Here is a 25,963-nt window from a genome sequence, read left to right as displayed (position 1 = left end):
AGCCCCACCGAGTGAGGATCAGGCTTGAAGAGGCACTCTGGCTGCAGTCTGCCACAGCCGGTGTGTTGGGCTGTCGGGGACACGTCTTGGGACCAAGCCGTCCAGCTTCCCTGGCTTCAGCAGGGGAAAAGCATGGCCTGGAGCTATAGTGATAGATGCTGCTTTTCTCCCACCCAGGGAGCTTAGCATGTTAAGCAGTATGAGTCCCAGTGCTGGCTGCTGCCCCTCCCCTAAAGAGCTCATATGGCTTAGACAGCAGGCAGCCGCAGCTGTGGTGCTGGTCACCCTTCCCCCTGGGAGCTTAGTAGTCTTAAGCAGATTCCAGCTGAAGGGCTGTTGAGAATCTGGGTGGTTCTGGGGTTGGGACGCTAGGCCCCGGTGGAATGCGTTCACGAGTGGGATCTTCTGATCCATGGGTTGCACCATTCCGTGGAAAAGGCACGGATTCCCTGGCTGGGTGGCATGTTCACTTACTGCTTGCCTTGCCTGGGGGGAGAGGGTTCTCCTGGCTCTCAGGTGGGCCTCCATACCACACTGCTTTTCCTTCCTCTCCGTGGATCATGCCAGCCTCCTAGTCAGTTCTGATGAGAGAACTTGGATACCTTGGTTGCCGGTGAAGGAATCACACGCTTACTATGGTTCTTTTTGATTAGAGCCTCAGATCGCCACTGTTTCTAGTCGGCCATCTTGGCCCTGCCTAACAATGTTTTGATACCAGTTGTTTTTTTTTTTTTGGAATGAGGATAACCATCTTTTCGTATGTCTATTGGTCATTTGTTACTTATTTCTGTATACTACCTTTTTATATCTCGTGTGCATTTTTAATTAAACTTCGACATGAGAAGTTTATTGGTATTCTTATTTTTCCAAATCATTGGCTATATTTCACATTGTAAAACTCAGCCTGATGGGCATGAAATGGTCTTGGTACATTTTCCTGATGTGGCTGAATATCTTGTTGTATGTTTATTGATATTTCCATTTGCTTTTTTGAAAATTGCCTACTTAACGTCTTTTGCCCATTTTTCTATTGATCATCAAAAATCTTTAAAAATGTGAAAATCTAGGATGTAGAAGAGTCTGGAAATTTTCATCTTCAAGACTTTATGGTTAATTTCTTGAAGCTTTAGCTAGCAAAAGTGATCCTAAATTCAGGGGGCAGAGATAATGCAGATGGAAGAATGGATAGTTATCCTATGATGACAGAGTATTTTAGTGGTCAACCTAAATAATTTAATTCTTCAGATTCACTTTTGCTTGTATCGTTGATATCATAACAACATGGTGGGACTTTGATCAGAGTTCTGTACTGTCAGAAAGTGCCCAGTGGCTGTTTTCTTAGAGAATATTCCCAGTAGCAAGAAATAAGAACAACAATATAGTGTGAACACACCTAGAGATCTAATGTACATGAGGCCTGAGTTAACAACATTGTGTTGTTTTGGAGATTTTTTAATAAAATAAACCTATTTATTTTAAATAAGTAGATTCTAGCTGCTTTTGTCACACACACAATGAGATGATAGATATATTAATCTGCTTCACTATAGTGGCCATTTTACTATATATGTATCCTATAACATGTTGCACACCTCAAATATACACAACAAAATTTATAAAACAAAAAAGAACAACAGTGTAAGTCTTTGTAACCATTAAATACCATGCCCTACCAGGATATGTAATTTTTTGAGGGAAATATTCACAGTAGGAAAGTAAAGCAAATTATAAATACATGTAGTATGATGTAATTTTGTTTAATAAAAACATGGTAAGCAAAGTATAAAGAAAGATCTGGTAGCATGTGGGGGAGGGATAGCAGAAAAATGTTCAAATGTTAATAATGGTTATCTCTGATAGCATTCCTTGCGATTTTTAATATTATCACAAGTGCTTTTTGTTACTTCTACACTTGATGTAATATACACTGCTTTTAAAATTCACAAAAATTACAAAAATGAAGATAGTAGAATTTTGATGGGCAATAAACATTTCTTGAGTTCTTGGAGAACATGGAGTATTGTGTTATTTGTAAATGCCTTTGCTTTCTCCATAGTTCTCTTTCACCACAAGATTAATTATACTTTTATAAGCTGTGCCACCTTTTTTCCACCTGGGCTTTATTATTACTCAACAACAAAGGAAACACAAAACAAATATAAATACATGTAGTATGATGCAATTTTGTTTAATAAAAACATGGTAAGCAAAGTATAAAGAAAGAGCAAAGTGTAAAGCAAAATATAAAGAGCAGGGTGATACATAATAGATGCTCACTGAGTCATTTTGTAGTGACTCATTAAGCTATTTACCATTTTCCCTCTGCAGATAATTGTGCGTGAAAACCTTTACATCTGTGGCCTTTCTTCTTTGTCTGACTGATTGTGTTAGATAAATACCTGAAAGTGGGATTTCTGAGCAGAGCATATGACCATATCACAAATATTTTTACAATGCCTCTTTAATTTACTTTTCTTATTTTAGGGAGAGTGGCTAATTTCCTCTGGTACAACAAGTGTTGTTTTTCAGATTTTATTCTACCACATACTTTATTTTATAGTTTTTGTAAAATAGCCTGCTTTAAAAAAATAAATGTATTATAGATTTTCATGTTTTGCATATTTTATGTAAATATCCTTTTCAGTAGCCATATAATATTTCAGGGGTTTCTTTGTACTTGGACATTAACCATTGGAGTCACCTTAGGGTTTATTTCTTGAATCTCCTCCCATATTATACTCACTTCCCAGGTGATTTTCTTGTTCTTATGGCTTTATATGTCATCTATATGTTGATGAAAATAAATTTCTATCCCTTGCCCAAGCCCAAACTCCATACTAGCATATCCAACTGCCTATGGACATCTCCATTTATAAGCCTAGTAGCCTAATAAGCATAACCTCAGACTTACCAGGCCTCACACCGAAGTTATGAACTTCAGCCCAACCCCCATGCCAGGACAAAACCTTGTTGTTACCTCTTATTCCTCTCTTGCCTCATCCCATCCATGTTCAGTCTGTCAGTGGATCCTGTGAGCCCAGTCTTGAGGATGGTTCCAGGATCTAATCACTTCTCACTGCCTCTTTTGCTGCCACCACCTCTGGCCTGGATAATTGCAGCAGCCTCCCAGTTAGCCTTGCTGTGTCCATCCTTCTTCCCCTTCTGTCTGCTCTCAACAGAGGAGCTAGTGATTCTCTTAGGACAGAATAAATCATTTAGGTTTCCTTCACATGGTCCTGAAGAAGCTTCCTACCTCACTCAGTGTAAAAACCAAAAAAAAAAAAAAAAGTCACTAAAATGGCCGAGAAGGCACTGTGTGTGGCTGCCTGCTGCTCTCTGACCCCACTTCATTCCTCCTGTACTGACTAACTCTATACTAGCCTCTCTAGCCTTCTGGATATGCCTTCAGCATCTCAGTCAGACTTCTTCTCTGAGCCTTCATCCTTGGCTGCTGTTCCTTCCGGAACGTCCTTCCCCCACTTATCTTCCTAGTTTCTTTCCTTACTTCCTTCAGGATTCTGTGTACTTCCTCACTGGGGTCTTCCCTGGCCAATCTGTTTTAAATGACAGCCCTACCTAGGTAGCCCTGTCCTTCTTAGCAGGCTTTATTTTTCTCTCTAGCACTTCTCACCATCTGGCATAGCATACACTGCTTGGTTTATTTTTAATCTCCCTCTGCTAGAATGTAAGCTCCATAAAAATGGGATTTTGTTCACTGCAGCATCCCCAACACCTAGAGCAGGGCTGATACATAATAGATGCTCACTGAGTCATTTTGTAGTGACTCATTAAGCTATTTGCCGTTTTCCCTCTGCAGATAATTGTGTGTGAAAATCTTTACATCTGTGGCCTTTCTTCTTTGACAGATTGTCTTAGATAAATACCTAAAAGTGGGATTACTGAGTAGAGTGTATGACCATATCACAAATATTTTAACAATGCCTCTTTAATTTACTTTTCTTATTTTAGGGAGTGTGGAAAATATTGTTTTTATTAATAGATTATGCTATGATTGATTGGATCTAAATTTTGTCTAAGCTATTTAACTACCTTTAAGACCTTGGGCACCCTCATTAACTTCTTTGAGCTTTAGTTTATATTTCTGTTAAATGAAATAAATATTTAATTCAAAGAGTTATTGTTGATCTAAAAAAGAATTAAACGTTGCAAAGCTTTTGTCATATAGTATCTGTCAATAAATAGCAGTCCCCTTTCTCCATCCTGGCCTTCATTCCACTAAATATTTGTTTTCTTGAAACAGTTTTGTCTTAGGTAGGATTTAACAATATACAGTCATGCACATATGCCTGCTCACTCAGGCACATGCACATGTGTATGTCTAGACATGTACCTGCATATTAGCTTTCAAAATCAGTCTATATTGTTCTGGTCAGTTTTAAATTGGTAATACTTACTCTGATGCTAGCCACGGCACACCATTCCTGACGAATATTGATATCCAAGGCTGTGTTAGTAGTTAAGCAATGCATTGACTCAATTACCTCTCCCCACTTCTCCTTTACTGAATTTTTACTTATGCATAGGTTTTTTTTCTGGCACAGTTTGGGGTGGGAATATGTTATTTCTCATAATTGGATTTAACTATTTCATCTGTTATTAATTGGTTGGGATTAATTTCAAAGACCTTGCAAGCACTTTTCTATTTACCAATATATTTGTCATTTCTGATGCTCTATTCATTTGTAAAGATCTAAGTTTCCATCTGGTTATGTTGCCTTTCAACCTAAAGAAGAACTCCCTTTAGCATATTTGAAATGGGAATCTGGAGGCCACAAATACCCTTAGTTTCCTTTTCACTTTCATTCTTTGAAGGATATTTTGCTGAACATAGAATTTTTGACTGACAGTTTTTTTTTTTTCTGCTTCCAGTATAGTCATGAGCTGCATAACAACATTTCAGTTAATTATGGGGGGTGGAGGGTTGGAGGGGACTCCGCATATACAATCGTGGTCCTATAAGATTATGATTACTGTACCTTTTCTATGTTTATTTATTTATAAAGGAAATAGGTTTAATTGACTCACAGTTCTGCATTGCTGGGGAGGCCTCAGGAAACTTACAATCATGGCTGAAGGCAAAGAAGAAGCAGGCACCTTCTTCCCAGGACAGCAGAACAGATGGAGTCCTTTTCTATGTTTAGATAAGTTTAGATACACAAATACCATTCTGTTTTAATTGCCTATTCAGTACAATAATGGTAATGTCCTGTACAGGTTTATAGCCTTGGAGCAATAGGCAATACCATATATCTTAGGTGTGTAGTAGGGTATACCATCTAGGTTTGTGTAAGGACACTGTGATACTCACACAAAGACAAAACCACCTAATGATGTGATTCTCAGAATGTATCCCTGTTGTTAAGTGATGCATAACTGTACTTTAAAGATGTTGTTGCACTGTCGTTGAGCCTTTATAATTTCTGATGAGCAGAGCATCGTATTCAAATTATTTTTCCCTGTATATAGTGAGCCATTTTTGTCTGGTGAATGACAATATTTTCTTTTTATCTTTGGTTTTCATCTGTTTGACTGTATTTTGTGTAGGTTTTCTTCTTTTACAATTTACTTCTCTATAGGGTTCTTGAGCTCCTTGAATCTGTGTCTTAGCCTGTTTTGTGTTGCTCCAAAGGAATGTCTGATGGGGCTGGGCAGTTCATAAAGAACATGTTTATTTAGTGCATGATTCTGATGACTGAAAAGTTCAAGATTAGGCATCTGTATCTGGTGAGGGCCTCAGGCTGCTTCCACTCATGATGGAAGGTGAAGGGGAGCCGGCATGTGCAGAGATCACATGGCAAGAGAGGAAGCAAGAGAGGAAGGGAGAGGTGCCAGGTTCTTTTAATAAACCAGCTCTTGTGGAAACTCATAGAGCTAGAGCTCACCCACCCCGAGGGACAGCGTCAATCCATTTATGAGGGATCTGCCCCCCATGACCCAAACACCTTCCAGAAGGCCCCACCTTTCACATTGGGGATCAAATTTCAACATGAGATTTGGTGGGGACAGAACGCCCAAACTGTAAGAGTATGTTTATGTCTTTTACCAGATTTTGGAAGTTACAGACTATTATTTCTTCTAATATTGTTCCCCCTAGTTTGTCTCCTTTTTCCCTGTTACTCTAGTTACCCACGTTAGACTTTGAACAATTGTTCTACAGGTCTTCAAAGTCTGTTTATTTCTCCATTTCTTTCTTTCTTTCTTTTTTTTTCAGATTGCATGGTTCAGGTTCACTGAATTTTTCCTTTGCATGTCTTTTCCCCTTAGAGTGGATCATATTTTACTTGCTCTTCATCAACCTATTAGATTATGTATCCTGGGCATGGTGAGAGTTATTTTGTGGAGATGGTGGATTTTTTACATTGCTTTCAAAAATGTTGATGTTTTGTTAATAGGCAGTTTACTTAGACTCAAATTGTAGCCTGTCATGCTTGCAGTGGACAGTGGCTTTAGTCTCAGATAAATCCTTTAAACCTTAGCTCCTATCTGCATTCAGTTTACCTTGTACATTCATAGTTCAGAAGTCAGCTAGAATCATGCTTAGTTTATATACAGAATTAGGGTTTACTTCGTTGGCATTGTCTCTTCTATAGTTCTCTAGTCATTCTCTGATTTCCCCAGGCTTTTTTCCCTGATTCCTGCAGCTAGAAAGAGGATGCGTTTTTCTATCAGAATTTTGCTTGCTGCTGTGGCTGTGTCTGATCTCAGGGTAGAGCTGCAGAATAAATATATAAATGGACAGACAGGTCACTCTACTGGTTGCTTGCTCCAACTTGGATACTTCCCCAAAGTCAGTTTCCTTTTTTTCAGCCTCCAGAGCCCTCAGGTAGTGTTTGTTTATTTTTGTTTGGGTGGGGAGAGTGTGGTGTTCATATGTTGTGAAATCCATTAGCTCATTCCTACACAACAAAAAGAGAATGTCCCTTTCAATTATTTTTAATTGAAATCCTTATTGAGACAGTTGTGGATTCAAATACAGTTCTAAGAAATAATACAATGAGATCTCATGTACTCTTTACCCAGTTACCTATAATGGTAACATTTTATAAATCTCTAGTATGATATCAGAACCAGGCTTTTGACATTGATAGAATCTTCCGATCTTAATCAGATTTCCCCAGTTTTATTAATACTTGTACTCATTTACATATGTGTGAGATTTAATTCTATACAATTTTATCACATGTGTAGGTTTGTGTAGCCACCATCACAGCATCCCAACTATTTTTGGAAAATATAGGAAGTGCTACAGTTTGAAAGAACTAAAAGTCTCTGGCCATGCTATACACTTGAGATGATTAAATATTTTAAAATAATTAGAACAATGACATATACCCTGTAAATGTTTATTTTTTTTTTAATAACCACCTTTCCAGGTTGTAAACTTCATTGAGTACAAGGTTCATTTCATGGTTTTCTTTTTTTTGGGGGGTGTTATTTTTTTTGGAGATGGAGTCGTGCTGTTGCCAAGGCTGGAGTGCAGTGGCACGATACTGGCCCACTGCAGCCTCTGTCTCCCGGGTTCAAGTGATTCTCCTGCCTCAGCCTCCAGAGTAGCTGGAATTACAGGCATGCACCACCACATCTGGCTAATTTTGATATTTTTAGTAGAGATGGGGTTTCACGATGTTGGCCGGGCTGGTCTTGAACTCCTGGCCTCATGTGATCTGCCTGCTTCAGCCTCCCAACGTGCTGGGATTACAGGCATGAGCCACTGTATCTGGCCCATTTTACGTTTTGACTATATCTCTTACCACACCACTGCCCAGTGCTTTCTTCAGTACTTTGTGCAGAGATGTTTACCTCATGTTTAAAATACAAATACATGTTGCCAAATATAATTGAAAAGTAGCAATGTCTTAGATATTTTCTCTGCTTTTTAACTGAGACTAGTATTTTTCAAAGTTTACATCCTCATTATGTTTACTTTCAAATGTAGTACATGAAAGTACTTTATAGATGTTTGATCTTTTGAAGGTGGTGCTGCCGCCTTTGATTAAAAAAGTAATTAGGTGAGCATTTCCTTATAGAGGTAACCATCAGAGCTTGAAAGCACATATTTCCTTTCAACTATTACGTTTGTCGATGTGTTACCCCATCCCCCATCAATCTGCTTCTCTCTCTCTGTCTGAAAATGTTATGAAAGACAGCTTTTGTGAACTTATTTATGTTAGAACCAGCGTTAAAAAAAAAATCCAGCTTTTTACATGGTCTAATGGACCATGAGAGTCAGTGATAAAATTATAGTAGTTGTGTCATGGATCTTATTTGGTATCTAAATATGCTCTCTGAAAAAAATGTGATTCACACATATTTTTTGGAGAATAAACAAAATTTCTATGTTTTCATATAATCAGTAATACCTATTTGATAAGAATTATATGCTCTTCTTTTTTCTTCTTTCATCTGGGGTTCACTTTTTCTGCCTATCTTGTGCAATTTTTAAAAAATCTTGGAAATTAAGTGTTTGGCTCTCAGTACGGGTTATGTTGAAAAGAGCATACCTAGTGAGGGGTTGGTAGAGCCTACACAAGTGCTCTTTCAGGCAGCTTTGACATCCTAGGGACAATAGGTATTAAAGAGGTGGCTTCTTGAATTGGAGTGGTCGGTCTCCTACCTTCTGGGTCCCAAATGACCCTGAGTAGATGTGGATATTCAAGGAAATTAAAATGCACAGCCGCTTTGGAAAAGATAGTAAGGACACCTACCATTGTATTTTACTTGATTGTTTTATTCATTCATTCATCCATCAAATACTCATTGAGTACCCACAGTGTGCCAGGCATATAAATGAAAAGATCCTATGACATCGTTCTAAGAAAGATGATTTATGCACATGCCTACCATGGGTCATTTAAACTTTAACGGACTTCAACATTTAAATTGAGTTAAATTCTGTTAAGTTTGTCTGTTATTCTTCTCTCTCTCTCACTGTCTGTCTCTACATCCTCAGATTTTGGGGCTTTAGCCTGTCCAATGAATCAGAGTGGAGAGCTGATTATAACAATGCCCCTTCTGGGAAAGAAATATACTGTCTTCTGGTTCCATTTCCCTGGGAGTAGAGGCCACTGACGTCTCTGGTCCTCTCTGCAAAGTGGGGATAATGGTAATCCCGCTTCATCTGGTTGATGGAGGATTAAATGATATTGTGCACAGGGCTCTGGAGATGTGGACTTCACTAAGGCCTGGTCTTGCTCTCTTGGGGGCCCCACACACAGGAGAGGGATGCACATGTTACACCAACTCTTCCGTGGGAAGTGTGGCCACAGCATCCTGCAGGGCCATTGGATTGGATAGGGGAGCTGGAAAGGTTTGGGCCCTTAGAGAAGGCAAGGTGTGGATGAGCTTAGACCCCGATCGCACTGCTGGTGTGGACTCACTGTGGACCTGCACCAGGCCTGGGGTTTGAGGATGACGGTCACCACAATTTAATGTCCACATGGGACCCTCTGCTTTTCCTTTTAACTGTGGCAAAATACCAGATGGGGACACTTTTGTCAGTGCATGTGGTGCAGGGAACACTTGGACGGAGGGTAAACTGGGGCAAGTGGTTACTCGACCAGATGTCCCTGGTTTTTTTCAGTGCCTATCCTGACATCTGGTCTCTTTTTTCTGCTTCTGCTTGGTATAATACTTTCACAACTTGAATACACATGGCTTGTTTCAGTGTAGCTGAGGCTGGTGAACCGCTGGGCCCAGGAAAGGCATGGTTTGTAAATGCTATGTTATGAAACCTTACCCATGGCTCCTGTCAAACATTTTAGGCAAAGAGACTCTATGATATGATTTTTTTTTAATACATACATGTATTTGTAGAAACACATACATGTACATATATAATTATAATAATTTTTTCACATATGAGGAGATTAAGGCAGAGAGAGATTAATTCCTGTAGCTAAGTCTCCATAGCCAGATAGCAGCAGAAATAATTCCCACCCTATCCTTTGGACATTGCTTTAAAAGTATGTTAACAGAGCATCATATTTATTTGATAATTTTGATTATTGAAATTTGATAAGTTGTCGATTAAGTGGTATGCTGTTGCATTCATTCTCGGAATTTAAAGAAAATAGGGTTTAAAAGTGGTTTGAAGCTTAAGAGAAGGAGAGATGTATACATTATGTTGTATAACAAATACTAAAAATTTTTTTTGATTTTTTTTTTTTGGCTGATAACACATGAGGAAATTGCTATTGAAGAGATGGTGTTGAGTAAATTTCTTGACTCCCCTACTGCCTGCCCATGTGTTGTTACAGGGCACACAGAGAATGTCTGTTAACTTGTCCGTAGCACTCAACACTGTGATAGCAACAACAAAACATATTTACTGAAGACAACCAGTTGATTAAGTGTCTTGACCCCCTCCTGTGTATGCACAGGCATTGTCACAGGGCATACAAAGAGGAAATGACCAGCTTCTGCATTGAGACTGTGTGCTATTTGGATGAAGAAAGAAGACTGTACTGGAACTGCAGGCTGTTACAGGATGATGATGACAAAGTCCGAAGGGAATGTGAATACAATGTGTCAGAGGTGTGGGAAGGAGAGGACGAGGGAGGGTGGGGAGGAGTCCAACTGGAAAGACTAGAAGGAAACCATTGAAACAGTTGTGTCCTTCACACCAAATGCATTTTGTGGTCTTACTGTTCGCTTTTGCTGGACCGTGTGTCTTTTCACCCCCCTCTTTGTACCTTATGATGAGGGGGCAAATAACTACAAAGCAGGAAACCTTGTCAAGGAAACAAGTTCTAGACTCTGTCTTGTGGTCATTGCCCACTAAATTCCTTCATTCATCACTGCAGCCGTAGCCCCGTGATTATCATTTATAGAGAAGGGCCAGAGTCATTATACTTATTGCCAAGAAGGCAGGGATGTAGGTAATGCAGCTCAGAAAATTTTACATTAAACAGAATTGAGAACGTAGAAATTTGGGGAAAACTCCAGTTTCTAGAGGATTTGTATATCGGGAAAGGGTGATTCTTTCTTCCCAACTTTGTCCCAGAGAGCCCAGTGTACCAGGTATTACGGTGCATTTTCTGTGTCTATCTTTCCTGGTTTAGGCTTGCATGTGTACAGTGTTCCATTTTCCTGTTTAAATAAATTTCTTCACTTTTACTTGAAATAGGACCCAGTAGGATATTATGTGGTACTTTATATGTAAGTAAGTTTCATTGGTCCCACTTTAAAAACAAAAACCTTTGTCTACTGTTCTTTAATCTCATCAACTATTATTAAGGAAGCTTCATCTAAGATTTACTTATGGTCTGTTTTGCATATTTATCAATTGTTACCTTTGACCAACAGTGAATTAATTTGGGTAATACTTTCACATGATATGAAATTGTTCTGTATTAGTAGAAAATATTAAATGTTACTACTGAAAATGAATGTTTACAGAGTTTTATTTCTTGAGCATTTAGTCTAAAACAACTTTTAATTTTTATTTTTTATACACAGTATTATTAGCAATGTCCCCACACCTTTGGGGCCCCATGCACTTCACCTGCTCCCCTTCAGCACCTCATTCACACAGCAAACGCGACCAGAAAGAAGACTCAGTCCTCCCATTCCTCTTGACGTAGGCATTGGCTTAGGATAAAAACAGTTTTGTGGATGTTCATAAACACTTGCGACTTTTCATCTTGTCTGGGACATCATGCCCTTTGACATCCTTCATTACTCTTTATGAGAAAAAAGCAAATAACCACAAAGCAGAGAATTTTAACAAGCCATAAGGGATTGGGGCTGAATTTAGCACACTTTGATTATAGAGACAAAAATTGCCAAGTTTATGACTACGGGTGGTCAAAGCGCTCTCTCTGCATGCATAATTAGATGCTTAGTAAATGTTTTCTCACAGTAAAAATATAACATGACTATTGCTCTGTGTAAGAAGGGTATAAGTTATGTCATTTTGAAATCATTGTTTTATTTCTACCTTATACACTTATATTTTCATCTCATAGTCTTTCCAGCTTTGTCTCATTAGAACTTGAGGTTTGGAGGGTTTAAATGTTTTAAAAGGATTTCTTTTTTAATGTTACTGCTGGGGGCTAACAGAAAAACGGTTAAGTCTGCCTTACAGTTACTGACAGGAGTGTTGACAGTGTACACCCGTGAAATCCTACCAACACTTTATTGGGATAATTGAGTAATGTGTAGTTGGTGGCATTAAGAATCACATAGAAAGAATAAATTCTGACCTTCTACTTTTTTCTTTTTGTAATTTTTAGATTTGTAGCCAAACCGTGTGCCATAGCCCTCAACATTCAGGCCAGTGGACCACAAATTGCTCCGCCCAATGCCATTCTGGAAAAGGTCTTCACTGCAATTACAAAGGTATGATTGTCCTTTCCTGGGGTATAGATTGTCCCCGGTCACCATTCTCAGCCTGCTGTCATTCAGTTTGTCCCCTTCTGGGTTTGGAGAATCAACTTTTGCCTAACCTTATGCTGGAGAACATGTTGTCAGAAGGAATGCAAGCGTATCAGAAGCGGAACGAAGATGGGCTTGTCTTAGACCTGGTAGTTTACGCTCAAGTTGATTTTTAGTAGCTTGCCTAAGAATAGTCTTGATTAAATAATGATTAGTCTAATTCTGTACCTCTTTTAATCACATGTGACCTGAAGCAAGATGTGACTAGAAGCAAGATGAGGGCTGGGAGGGACTTTGTGGAGGTGACTGGGTAGAGCTGAAGAATGTGATTTATGTGTGTGTGAAAAAAGGGACCTCTTGGCTTGTAGCATTGTGCATAGATTCTAGGAGCTGTGATAAGTAGACAAATGTAAACAAAAACAACAAGAAGGCATAATTGCAGGATGAAAGATTGTACCATGAAGGTATGAAGAAGGAGGGTCAGGAGAGTCTTAAGCAAAGAGATAGTTTCACTGTGGACAATAAAAGGGAGGAGATACTCAATCTGGTGGGAGTTGAAGCCCAAACTAGGAGTGGGAAGAAGGGAGCGGGAGAGAAGCAGGGAGAAGAGACCACATCCCCTGCCTCCGCCCCCATCCCAAGTTCAGATCTCCTTCAGAACAAAGAGGGAGGAGAAGGCCGGAAGTCAGAAACACTCAATTGAAGGCCATAGGAAAATAAAGCAAATTACCGAGTTTTTATATATCTTACCTTATTCTTGTTTGGACAAGAAAGAAGAAAAGATTAGGAGAAATACAACATTCTATGAGAAGTATTGTGTGTTCATATATTAAATGGCTCATTTTCTTCCTTTCATTTTTCTGGGAGTATTACCCAGGCTTCCAAGATGTGATTTGACAGAATTAAGCAAATTATATTTCTTTTCTTGGTATTTGTGTTTCTAGCCATTTGTACTAGCTATCTCGTCTTACAACTATTAATTCGGGTATCCAAACACTTTTGTCTATTTTATGGTCTTCATTTCTTCCAAAATTCTCTAGAGTTTTTCCCTCTGTCCTTTTAAAAAATGTTTTTTCCCTCAAAAAATTAAGAAAGTACCAGGTGTTTTTCATATCCCTGCTAGGAAGAAGAGAAGAATGAATGGAATTTTAGGAAAAGCTCTTTTGATGGTTTTTATGGGGTAATTTCAGATTGCCAAGTTCCTGTCTGAAGGGACACATATCTTACGGTATTTAAAAGAAGAAAATATAAAGAAAAAGCTTGCATTTTCATTTAGTGTATCAAATTACTTAAGTGAAACAACTTTTTCCCTCTTAAAAAAGCAGGTGTGTAGGGACTTCTCAGGTTCATTTGTAAGTGTGATTATAACATATTTGGAGTTTCTTTGTGAACTACTCTAAGTACATTAAACATACAGTATTCTAAATGAATAATAAAATGAGGTTTTTTTTATTTTGTTTTTTGTTTTCTCCACATTTGATGCCTCTCCTTAAAAATCCTGCAGTGGATGTTTCACTTCCCTTGCCTTATGTTTTTACAGTTACTGGAGAAATTTCCTCCATAAAGGTAATAAAAAGATTTTGCAGCCAGGTTGACTTTTCTAAAGAATACTTGCTTTGGCTGGGCGCGGTGGCTCATGCCTGTAATCCCAGCACTTTGGGAGGCTGAGGTGGGCAGATCATGAGGTCAAGAGATCGAGACCACCCTGGCCAACATGGTGAGACCCCATCTCTACTAAAAATACAAAAATTAGCCGGGCATGATGGCGGGCGCCTGTAGTCCCAGCTACTCGGGAGGCTGAGGCAGGAGAATGGCTTGAACCCAGGAGGCAGAGGTTGCAGTGAGCCAAGATCGTGCCACTGCACTCCAGCCTGGCAATGGAGCAAGACTGTGTCTCAAAACAAACAAAAACAAATACTTGCTTCTAGCTAATTTGAATGATCATATTCTTTTAGTTTCCAAGGTGATTCCTTTGGAGGTTTTTACATGATTAAAACAGAAGCGTCATGTGTAAAATATAAATGCAGCAAAAGTTGAAACTATTTTCCGTTGTATTCTTTGTAGTTCTCCAGTCTTAATTGTGATATGAAATGTAACCAGTCAGTTGACTGGAATAGGAGGGGCAGGACTTGGGAGAGCTTGAACAAAGTGTGCGTTTGTGTATGTGTGTGAATGATCATCCAGTATCCTGGCCTTACCATGGTTTGAGCTGCCTTTTTGTAAAAGGGCATGATTATAATCCTTCAAGTGTGAGATATGTACCCTTAAAATCTCTGTGTATGACTGGCTACATAGTTTGTGGGGCCCAGTACAGAATGAAAATGTGGGACCCCTTGTTCAAAAAGCATGAAAAAAAGTGCCATTAAGTGTACAAAAATATAAAGCTTTTTCCTTCCTCCCTCAGTCTCTCTCTACTTGTCAAGGTGTTTTTTTGTTTGTTGTTTTTGGTTTTGAGACAAGGTCTCACTCTGTTGCCAAGGCTGGAGTCTGGTGGCCTAACCGTAGCACACTGCAGCCTCAAACTCCTGGGCTCAGATGATCCTCTTGCTTCAGCCTCTCAAGTAGCTGGAACTACAGGTGTGGGCCACCACACCTAGCTGATTTAAACAAATTTTTTGTAGAGATAGGGTCTCACTATGTTGCCCAGGCTGGTCTTGAACTCCTGGCTTCAAGCAGTCCTCCTGCCTCAGCCTCCCAAAGTATTGGGATTATAGCTGTGAGCCACCATGCCTGGTCAAGGTGTTTTTTATTTGCTGTGTAATGTCATGTTCCCTAACGGTATGGAGAGACTCTTGGGGAAAGTGCAGACCCTCACAGGTAGCTGGGGGCCCCACCCTGTGACTTAGTGTGCACACAGTCCATCAGCTGCCAGGTTTCCCTTTTCTCCAGCCACTGGCTGACACACTGTACCTTGGTCAGGGGAGCAGAGAAATACAGCCAGGCCTCTCTCCAGGCCCACTGCCCCAACCCATGGGTGATGAGTGACCTTCAAGTGCATTGCAACCTCTATACCCAGATCCAGGGGTACACAAAAGGCTCAGCCCTACCGAGTCACCCACCACATGCACTGGGGTAGCTGCCACCATCCTCTCTGAAACTCGACCCCCCACTCTCTGTGCTTGCATTCGGTCCTCTACTGGGGGCTGAAGGCAGCAGCAGTCACTAGGAAGTGGGGAGACAGGGAGGCTAGTGGGTGCTACAAGCCAGAGGATGAGGAACTGGGCGACCACACACACATCTGGCGGAAGTGGTGGGACTGTGTATGAGCCAAGAATCCAAGCTCCTGGCACATGCTCCTTTGCCCAATTGGGCTTCATTATAATAAGTACAAATTCCATGATAAAACTGTTAAGAATTTCAAGATGGTGACTGCAGGGTTTCCATCCCCAAATGTGGACCCTTCTGAATGGGGGTCCCTGTGTGACAGCACAGGTCACATGCCCTGACTATCTGGTTCTCCTTTGTGAAATTATTAATAGCTGAAAAATTTGAACCCTTATATATTCTCTAGCAGTCTTTCCTTTTGAAGTAACACCTGTCTGCCTGTTGCCTGTCTCTCTCTCCTCCCCCATCCCCTGTCTAAAATTTTATAAACATTTTATAGAAACTACTCCTACTGTAAAATAATTAGAAGTCTTGGTGTTTGAGCCAGTCACACCTGGATATTTGTGTTGGAACCTCAGCTCTGCTGCGTCCCGTCATTGTGGCCTTGGGTGAGTTTCTTAACCTCCCTAGGCTGCAGATAGCTCATTTGTAAAAATCTTTGAATAACCATCTCACAGGCGTTCATGAGGGTTAAATAATCATGAAGCTCATTTGTAAAAATCTTTAAATAACCATCTCACAGGCGTTCATGAGGGTTAAATAATCATGTAAATCATTCAGTAAATGATATAGCATCTTTTGTCTCATTGGTTCCCATATTTTGATTTGCATTTAAGATCACCTGAGAGTTAAAATGTAGAGTGTTCCATCATGTTTCTATAGATTCTCATCAATAGTATTGGAATAGGACCAAAACATCTACAATTACGGATTGTCAGACCCATTCAAATGAACAGAATGATTATTTCTCTTTAGTGAATATTTCTGAGCTCATGTTTCTTAAGTGGTTATGTTGTTTCTTAACTGGTTATATTCAGAATTATCTGGGTAAATATGCTTTTAACTTTTGGGGATTCTCCTACCATATTATTTGTACATACCTGTGATACTAACTACCTCACTTTTCTGATCAAATCAGTGCTTAAGCCATGGGGGTGAGAATATATGTCAGGTATAAAGCCAGGTTTTATGATCCAGGGAAATAATAAAATTTACTTTTGGTATGTTAGACTAAATTTTAAAGTGATAGGCAGATTTCCTATAATTTGTTTTTCCTAATTCTCCTCAATAACCTATTTCCTTTCATTTTTATTTTATACTTTCCTTCTTCCCCTCCCAGTACTGGTTAAGATTAATGTTATTAATATTAACCTAGGTGTTTATAATATATAAATATTTATGTGAGTCTCCATTATTCATTTCTTTGCTTGGAAATCTTTCAGAAAAGCATATGGAGAATAATAAGGAAAGAACAATAAGAAACCCCCACCCTACATAGAGAGTATACACACACACACACACACACACACACACATACACACACAACACACACAAACGCAGAGAAAGAAAGAAAAAATGGAAGAAAATCTCACAAATGTCTTATCTGGAAAATTAGGAGATGCATATCTCTAGATTTCAAAACATATAAAGGCTAACTAGATTGGGCAGAAACCAAGTATGAGGAAGTGAAAAGCATGAAGTGTGTCCAGAGGGCCCTGTGGGGGTGGATGTCAGGAAAGCCAGCACAAAAGCACTTCTCAAGAGTTGAGGAGACAAAAGAACCACCCACTGTTTGCAGCAATAGGTGCAGGAACAGGTGAGCCAGGCTGGAAAGAGTGGAAGAGGGACACATAAAGCCACGTGGAGGGTATGTTTTCGGAAGTCCATCTCCCTTCATGGCAGCCAGACTGGAAGAGCATCCTTCCTGCTCCCCATACTGGAAGTAGCAGGTCAAGAAAATTCAACTAATTCAAAGATGATTAATAAAGAAGCAACTCACACAATATCAAAGACAATAAAAAGAAAGTATAGCAACTCCTGTTAATAAAATTTTCACTAGAATAATGAGGCTAAAGAGGCAAATGAAAATTGTGATTAAATATTTTATCATAAATTCAAAAAAATGAAGCAGTAACTCTGTGAAGGAAGATCACAAAGAAGAAATATAAGAACTAAAGAAATAAATAGTTGGTCAACAAGAGGAGGTAGAATGTGAGCTGGTAGAGTTCAGAGAAAAGTACCAAATCCATCACAAAAAAAAACGACAAAATTGGGAAGAAGGCAGGAAACACTAGTCACTGCAGAAAACTCAGCAAAGAATATGGAAGATAGAAAGAATAAAACCGAATTAAATGAAACAAACCAAAAAGAGCTACAAAATGGATATATAGGCCAAGCAGATCCAGCATCTCTGTAACAGGAATCCCTTAAGGAAAAGCACAATAAAACAATGAATTAAAACAACTTCCGAGATATAATTCAAGATTTTTTCCTAAGATAAATGGAGGTTTATTTTAATATGTTAATAAAAATGTAGTGAAAATGGGCCCAGAAAGTTCAACACTAAAACTTACATTATTAAAGTCGCTGGACTTGATAAGTAAAGAAATACTTCACTGAGCAGCTGGGCAAAAGATCAGATCTCTTTTTTTAGGGAAAATGTTATGTGATTGTAGGCCTTTCTGTAGTAACATTTTCAATATTCTCAAGGAAAATGTGAACTAAGAATTTTATATCTAGCCAAATTGTTTTTACTCTGTAAAGGTTATAGACATCATGTTAGACATCTTTGAACATGAAAAAATTTAGAGATATTATTCTATGAGTCTTTCTTGAGGAGACTCTATTAAATCATTAATTTTAGCTGACCAAGATATCACTGGGAATGTTTGTAAGCTTTGAATATATTTAAACTGTAGTACTAAGAAAGAAATCTAAGGAATAGTGACAGACAGAATGTTAATGTTCTAGGTTCTCATAGTGTAGAAATGATACAGCAATAACTGAGTAGAAGAGGAAGAAGGTGGGAGGCAGAATCAGTTCACTGATTGCATGATCTCTAAGAGTTGGGAGTCAAAGCATATCAGTGAAAGCTGGCAAATCATTAGAAGTATATACATATTTAATAGTACAAGAGTAAATGCTAAGAAAGATAGTATTATTGACTATTGTAGTATTGGGTGGTGGAGGAGAAGGAAATAAGGCTACTTTAATTAGGTGGAGGAAATAAGGCTACTTTAAATATTGCTCATTTGAATTATTAGAGATGGAAAAGAAAGAGCCATATGGATAACCACCAGAACAAAAATTACTCCCAAAAGGAAAAAAAAAAAAAAACCGTGTAGTGAAATGTTTTTTAAAATCATCAAAATGGAAAGTGGAACATAGAAAGAATAAACAAACTTATAATCATATTAATACACATAAATGGACTTAATTAATCTAATAAAAACTAATTCAGGCTTTGGTTATTGGTATGGGTCGAATTATTTTCCTCCCCAAAATGTATACATTGAAGTCTTGACCCCTAGTACCTCAGAATGTAACCTTATTTGGAGATAGGATCTTTACAAAGGTAAATTAGTTAAAAATGGGATTATTATGGTGGGTCCTAATCCAATATGCTGGGTGTCCGTATACAAATGGGACAATTGGACACAGAGATAGGCATGAGGGAAGATGCTGTGAAGAAACACAGGGAAAAGACAGCCATCTGCAAGCCAAGGAGAGAGGCCTGGTACAGATTTTTCCCTCACATCCTTCAGAAGGAGCAAACCGTTCAACACCTTCATCTGGGACTTAACAGCCTCCAGAACCATGAGACTATACACTTCTGTTGTTCAGGGAACTTTGTTACAGCAGCCATAGAAAAACAATGCAGTCGTAAAAAAAGTATGTGAGGGGCACCTTAAGACAAAGTAGTGACATATGTTGAAAATAAGAGCATAGGTGAAGTTATCCAGGCACATATAAATAACAAAGTAGGATTTCTAAAAGCATTAAATGAAAGGAAGAATTGGCTTTTTATTGTCAGAGGATACAATTCATGATGAAGATAAAATAGTTATGAATCATATATGTATTAAATATTAGTGTGTATATTCATAGAAAGGAATTGAAGGAAAAGTGGAAACACAATAGAAAGAAATTCTGATTTACCTCTGAGGCATGATAGAGTCAGTGAGAAAATATAAAATAGAATATAGAAATTCTAAGGAGCATAGTTAGGAAGATCTAAGGGGGTACATTTATAATCTTATATTCTGAATGTAGAGACTGTACTTTCTTTTCAAGTAGCTATTAAATACTTATAAAAATTGATGCTGTATTATGTTAAAAAACTATAATTTTTAAAAATTAGGCATGATTTAATACTAGAAATTAGAAAACAGAAAAATCAGAGAACAAAACCTCTTCCTCCTGAAAATTTATAAATACTGTCTTATTAACTCTTGGGTAAAATTGAAATTTCAGAATATTTAGAAAACAGTGGCAATGAAAGTACTACCTTTATGTGCTATGCTGCAAAAGTGCTCATTGAAAACTCATACAGATATGAAAAAAATAGCCACTTGGTTAAACATTAGAACAAGAACAACAAAATGAATGGAGATAAGCAAAGGAAGAAAGTAATAACGATAAAGCTAAAATCAATGAGTTAGCAAAACTATAGAATTAAAAAAATTAATCCCCAAATCCTTTATTTATTTATTTTTGTTTTACCAAAGGCAGCTAAATCGACTAAGAAAAAAAAGCAAGCACAAATAAACGTTATGATCAGTAACCACAGAAACAGGAAAATTAAGAGAACGGGGCAGATGTAATAGAAAAACTTGAATAAAAAATTTATTCTAGGAAAATATAATTGACTATGTGTGTGTGTGTGTGTGTGTGTGTGTGTGTGTGTATGTAAAGATCAAATTAAAAGAACTAAACTGCAAAAAAGTACCAGGCTCAGATGCTCTCACAAAAGATTTTGTTTTTCATTAACCCAAAGCATTTATTGAACATGTAGGTATACATTTTTTTCTTTGCTCAGGTGATTAGCATTTTAAAGATGTGAAGGCCTAAATTCATACCTATAATATCAAAAATTATATGTCCTCTGTCTCCTTGTTTATTGTGAATATTTAAGATGTGCAATACAATGTTTCAGTATACTTACACATGGTGACATGGTTACTATAGTCAAGCAAATCAGTATGTCATCTCACAAAAAATTATAACATACTCTTAATAGGAGATAATTCTCTTAAACCGTATCAAAGCATAGAAAATTAAGAAACCCATCCAGCTCTCTTTTAATGTAACAATAAGACATTAACATCAATGCCTAACAAAAATTTCAATAAAAAACAAAAGCAAGACTAGAGACCAAATTTTGTTGTTAATATTGATAAGGAAATCCTAAATAAAAAATTAGTGAACTGAACCTAGTAACACATTAAAAGAATTATTTATAATTTGATATAAAATTCTGTATAATTCATTTTATGAGTAGATCTAATGAGAAAAATACATCACACTCCGTGGATGCTGAAACCTGACCTCTTTGGATTAAAATAAATTGTCTAAGTGGAGATAGGTGGTTTCTGCTACATGACAAACATATTTGTATCATAGTCCCAAACCTGGCCTCTTACTTTCTGTATCTATATTTCTATATTATGCCAGATTTTACATTGAACTAGCAAGTAAGAGAAAGAAAATAAAGTCATAAAAATTGGAAAGTAGGTGACAAAACTATTGCTATTGTGAAGAATTATTCATACATAAAGAAGTATTTATTGAGTCTTGCTATAATCTAGGTACCAGTGAAAAAGGATACTAAAAATTTATTTTGTTTATGGAGCCTACATTACAGTAATATGCTATTATATTATTATGTACCTGAAAAATGAAGGGAATCTTGTGAAAAACTACCACAGATATAAAATTTTAGTACAAAGTTAATAACCAGAAACCAATAGCTGATATATATATATAAGCAAACAATAAGCATTAAAAGATCTAAGAGGCTGGGCATGGTGGTTCACACCTGTAATCTCAGCACTTTAGGAGGCTGAGGTGGGAAGACCGCTTGAGCCCAGGAGTTTGAGACCAGCCCAGGCAACATGGTGAAACCTTGTCTCTACAAAATATAAAAAAAAAGATAGGCATGTTGGTGCACACCTGTAGTTCCAGCTACGTGGAAGGCTAAGTTGGGAGGATCACCTGAGCATGGGGAGATCCTGGCTGCAGTTAGCCATGATGGTGCCACTGCACCCAGCCTGGGCAAGAGAGTTAGACCCTATCTCAAAAAATAAAATAAATAATAAAAGATTAAGAAAGTACCTTATTCTCAGTAGAAACCTAAAAGAATAATATAGCTAGGAATAAGCATAGCAAGGGATGTGCAAGACCTGGATGAGGAAAATTTTCAAGAACTCTTGAAGGATGCAAAAGACAAATAAAGATGTTAATTCACCCTATGTTATGATCTTATTGAAATAGTATGATCTTCTTGAAAATATTAACAGGGTTCCTTGTGTGACCATTTGTTTATTTTGAAAATAGATAAGCTAATTCTGAAATTCATATAGAAAAAGTATAAAGATTTCGGAGAAAACTAACTATATGGTAGTGATACTGGCACATGAATAAATAGACCAATGGAAGAAAAGACTTGGATTTTTGATGGGGGAAAAGATGAATGGTATATGAGTAGCCATCTGGAAACAAAGTTAGATTCATTCCTCATAATACCAATATGTATTCCAAATGTACTAAAGATTTGAATATAAAAATTAAAACCCTACATTTATTAAAAGGAAACCTGGGAGAATCTTTTGAACATTGGGAATGAGGGAGGCTTTGCTAATTATGACTCCAAATGTAGAAACTATAACAGAAAAGATTGATAAATTCAAATATATTTTTATCAAATTTCTGGAAGTAAAACAAGCAAAAAACATCATAAGCAAATTCTAAAATGCAAATGACATACTGGAAAAAAGTATGCAGCTTTTGGTACAGAGAAGGGTTTAATCACCCTAACAAATGAAGATGCCTCACAAATCAACAAGGAGAATACCAAGGAATCATGAAAAAATAGGCAGTAGATATGAATATACTCTTCATAAAAAAATAGAAATACAGTTGAGTTTTGAAACACATGATAAAATGCTTCTCTCATAAAAAGGAAATTGAAACTGAGATCCTGTTTTATGTATTAGACTGGAAAAAATGGAAACGTCTGATATCATAGTCTATCAAAGAGGCTTTGGAAAATGGGCACTCTTGCTTGTGAGTATAAATTGGTAAAATCACTAGTGAGAATAACTTTTCAATTTCAAAATTAATTACAAATGCATAGACCTCTTTGATCTACAACTTTCACTTTCAGGAACTTAGAGAGAAACATGTATAAAATGGCCCAGGTAAGGTTATTTATTGTAGCATTGTTTATAGAACAAGCTCAGAAGCTACGAAATGTCCATTAATAGAATGGATAAGTAAATTATGGTATATCTCTACAGCTCTACAAAAGAATGAGAGTGTTCTATATATAGTGAAAAGGAAATATTTCAATATACGTTGTAAGGTAAAAAGCCCAAAGCCCAGAAAAATGTCTGTAGTATGCAACTATTTTTGTGACTAGGGGAGATAATAATAATATATATTCAAGTTTGCTAATATTTGCATAAATATTGGAAAGAAACTGATTTAGGCTGGGCGTGGTGGCTCACGCCTGTAATCCCAGCACTTGGGGAGGCCGAGGCAGGTAGATCACAAGGTCAGGAGATTGACACCATCCTAGCTAACATGGTGAAACCCCGTCTCTACTAAAAATACAAAAAATTAGCAGGGTGTGGTGGCGGGCATCTCTAGTCCCAGCTACTCGGGAGGCTGAGGCAGGAGAATGGTGTGAATCCAGGAGGCGGAGCTTGCAGTGAACAGAGATTGCACCACTGCACTCCAGCCTGGGCGACAGAGCAAGACTCCGTCTCAAAAAAAAGAAACTGATTTAATAATAACTATGGTTATCTGATAAGAAACTGATTTAATAATAACTGTGGTTATCTGACAAGAAGGAGAGAATAGGGATTGAAAGAGCCAGAACAAAGTTGGAAGGTGAAACTTTGGATAATTTAAAATTTTTGCACCATAAAAATTTTTTCTTTATTAATAAACATAGAAAATAAATTGAAATTAAAAATGAATTCCATTAGGATAATGGTGTAGCCAAGGTATGCTGTAGGCAATGATTTTTCTCCTTCCTGTATTTTTGATTAAGAGAGACATCAAAGGTGAGTGTAGATGGTGTCATTACTACTACTAAAAAAAAAGAACAAAAAACCTCAAAGTTGGCAAAGAACATTTATAGGCACAAGGTCAGCACATTTTGTACCCTAAAGCGATTTGCTGTGTTTTCTGGGTGTGTGTCTGTTCTAGTCAGTTCTGACTGCTGTAACAGAATACCATCAACTGGGTGGCTTAAACAACAAATATTTATTTCTCACAGTTCTGGAGGCTGGAAGTCTGAGATCAGTATGCAGATGTGGCTGAGCTCTTGGTGAAGGTCCTCTTCCTGCTTGGCACATGGCCATCTTCTCTTGTATGCTCACATGGAACAGATTGAGAGAGAGAGCATGCAAGCATGGGCAAGCTCCTCTAGTGTCTCTTCTAATAACTTCTAATCTAATCTGAGAGGTCCACCCTTATGATCTCATTACCTCTCAAAGGCTCCACCTTCTAATACCATCGCAGTGGGCACGTGGGTTTCAACATACAAATTTTGGAGAGCGCAGCATTCAGTCCATAGCACTGACCCCTTGAGCTGCTTGAGCTGCTTTTAGAAAGGTATTATATATATATATTTCACCCTTATTACTTGAAGGCTGGTCAGTGTGCCTTCTCCTTACCCCTATTTTTCCTGATCACTTACATTAAAGCATTAGTATCCAATCAAAGAAAGATTAACTAAACATAGTTAATATTAAGCAAAGATATAATAAAGGAATGGAGCTCACATGGCTTAGTTTTGTTGTGTAGTAGGTCACCCTCATGCGATTGTTGGCTAGACATTCTCTAACACATTGAATAGAGGGGAGGGATAGTGTATTACTCCATTTTCACACTGCTGATAAAGACAAACCTAAGAGTGGACAATTTATAACAAGAAGGAAATGTATTGGACTTACAGTTCCACATGGCTGATGAGACTTCACAATCATAGCGGAAGGTGAAAGGCACGTCCCATATGGTGGCAGACAAAAGAGATCTTGTGCAGGGAAATTCCCCTTTTTAAAACCATCAGATCTTGTGACACTTATTCACAATCACGAGAACAGCACAGAAAAGACCTGCCCCCATGATTTAGTACCTTGCCTACTGGATCCCATGGGAATTCAAGATGAGATTTGGGTGGGGACATAGCCAAACCTTATCAGGTGGGAAAGAGGAAAATTAATATTTACTGAGTTTTACATACAGTTTCACATTTGGTTCTTGTTGCAATATAATTTAGGTTGGTAAACAACCTTTTCTTTTTTACAGATGAGGAAACTGAGGCTCAGAGAGGTCAATGGAGTGAGGAATTGAACAAGCACCTATCATTTCAGGGCCATCTCTTGCCGCTTCACCAAGTTTACTTTTTTCAAGTAATGCATAGTCTTAGTAAAAGACTTGATGTGGGATACAGTTAAAAAGGGATGACCAAGAAAACGAATAGAAGCAGAATGTGTGAAAAATGAGGACAAAGGGTATGAGAAGGGGAAGAAAGATAAACTGTGTTTGGTAGAAATGGTACCTTAGGCTTAAATGAGGCACTTTGGGATTTTTTTCCATGCTTTTTGTCTCTACTGCATTATCCTGATATGTGATCATTGGGTAGCATTTGTTGTTGTTGTTGTTGTTGAGAAAGTGAGATATTTGAATGATACCTGTTTGCAAATTTACCTTCAATAGACTCCCTTCCTTTGAAGCTGATGGGGCTGACTCAGCTAGTTGGATGTTCCATTGAATCTTTGTTGCCCTTCGGAAAGCACATTGCTGATGAGGAGACGTGCAAGCATTAGAGCAAGACTCATGTTTCTAAATGTTGTTTCATGAGTAACTTCTTTTGTCCTAGTGGTTATTTTTGTTTATGCTGCTAGTGGAAGGCCTCGGTCCTCAGAGGTAAATATAGAAATCTCAGTAGCAGATAGTAAACAATAGGGGGAAAAAAACCTCTCAGATATAGACAAGGGCAGATCTGTTGATGGTGAAAATGAAAATGGATTGAAAATTACTTTTCTGGTACCTTGTGTCGTAGCATCCTGATGAAAAGAGATTGGAAGGCCTCTCCAAGCAACTGGACTGGGATGTTCGAAGCATTCAGCGCTGGTTTCGACAAAGACGCAATCAGGAGAAGCCAAGCACGCTGACGAGGTTCTGTGAGAGCATGTAAGTTGCTGTTTTTCTTTTTGAAAGAAAAGGCCTA

The 25,963-nt window shown here is 37.9% G+C and overlaps 1 protein-coding gene across 2 annotated transcripts in view; it reads left to right on the top strand.

Annotated features, from left to right (window-relative positions):
* The window catches only part of CERS6 (ceramide synthase 6), a 342,305-nt gene that overhangs the window by 84,633 nt on the left and 231,709 nt on the right, over positions 1-25,963 (top strand). For both annotated transcript variants that reach the window (XM_055291896.2, XM_055291897.2), the window contains exons 2-3: positions 12,255-12,360; positions 25,796-25,926. In XM_055291896.2, the coding sequence (XP_055147871.2) occupies positions 12,255-12,360; positions 25,796-25,926 (237 nt within the window). The remainder of the gene's footprint in view (positions 1-12,254; positions 12,361-25,795; positions 25,927-25,963) is intronic.

The sequence above is a fragment of the Symphalangus syndactylus genome, chromosome 9 (assembly GCF_028878055.3).
Source record: "Symphalangus syndactylus isolate Jambi chromosome 9, NHGRI_mSymSyn1-v2.1_pri, whole genome shotgun sequence".
Taxonomy (NCBI): Eukaryota; Metazoa; Chordata; class Mammalia; order Primates; family Hylobatidae; genus Symphalangus; species Symphalangus syndactylus.
Note: the sequence above shows the minus strand (reverse complement) of the source record. Positions and strands in the feature narration are given on the sequence as shown.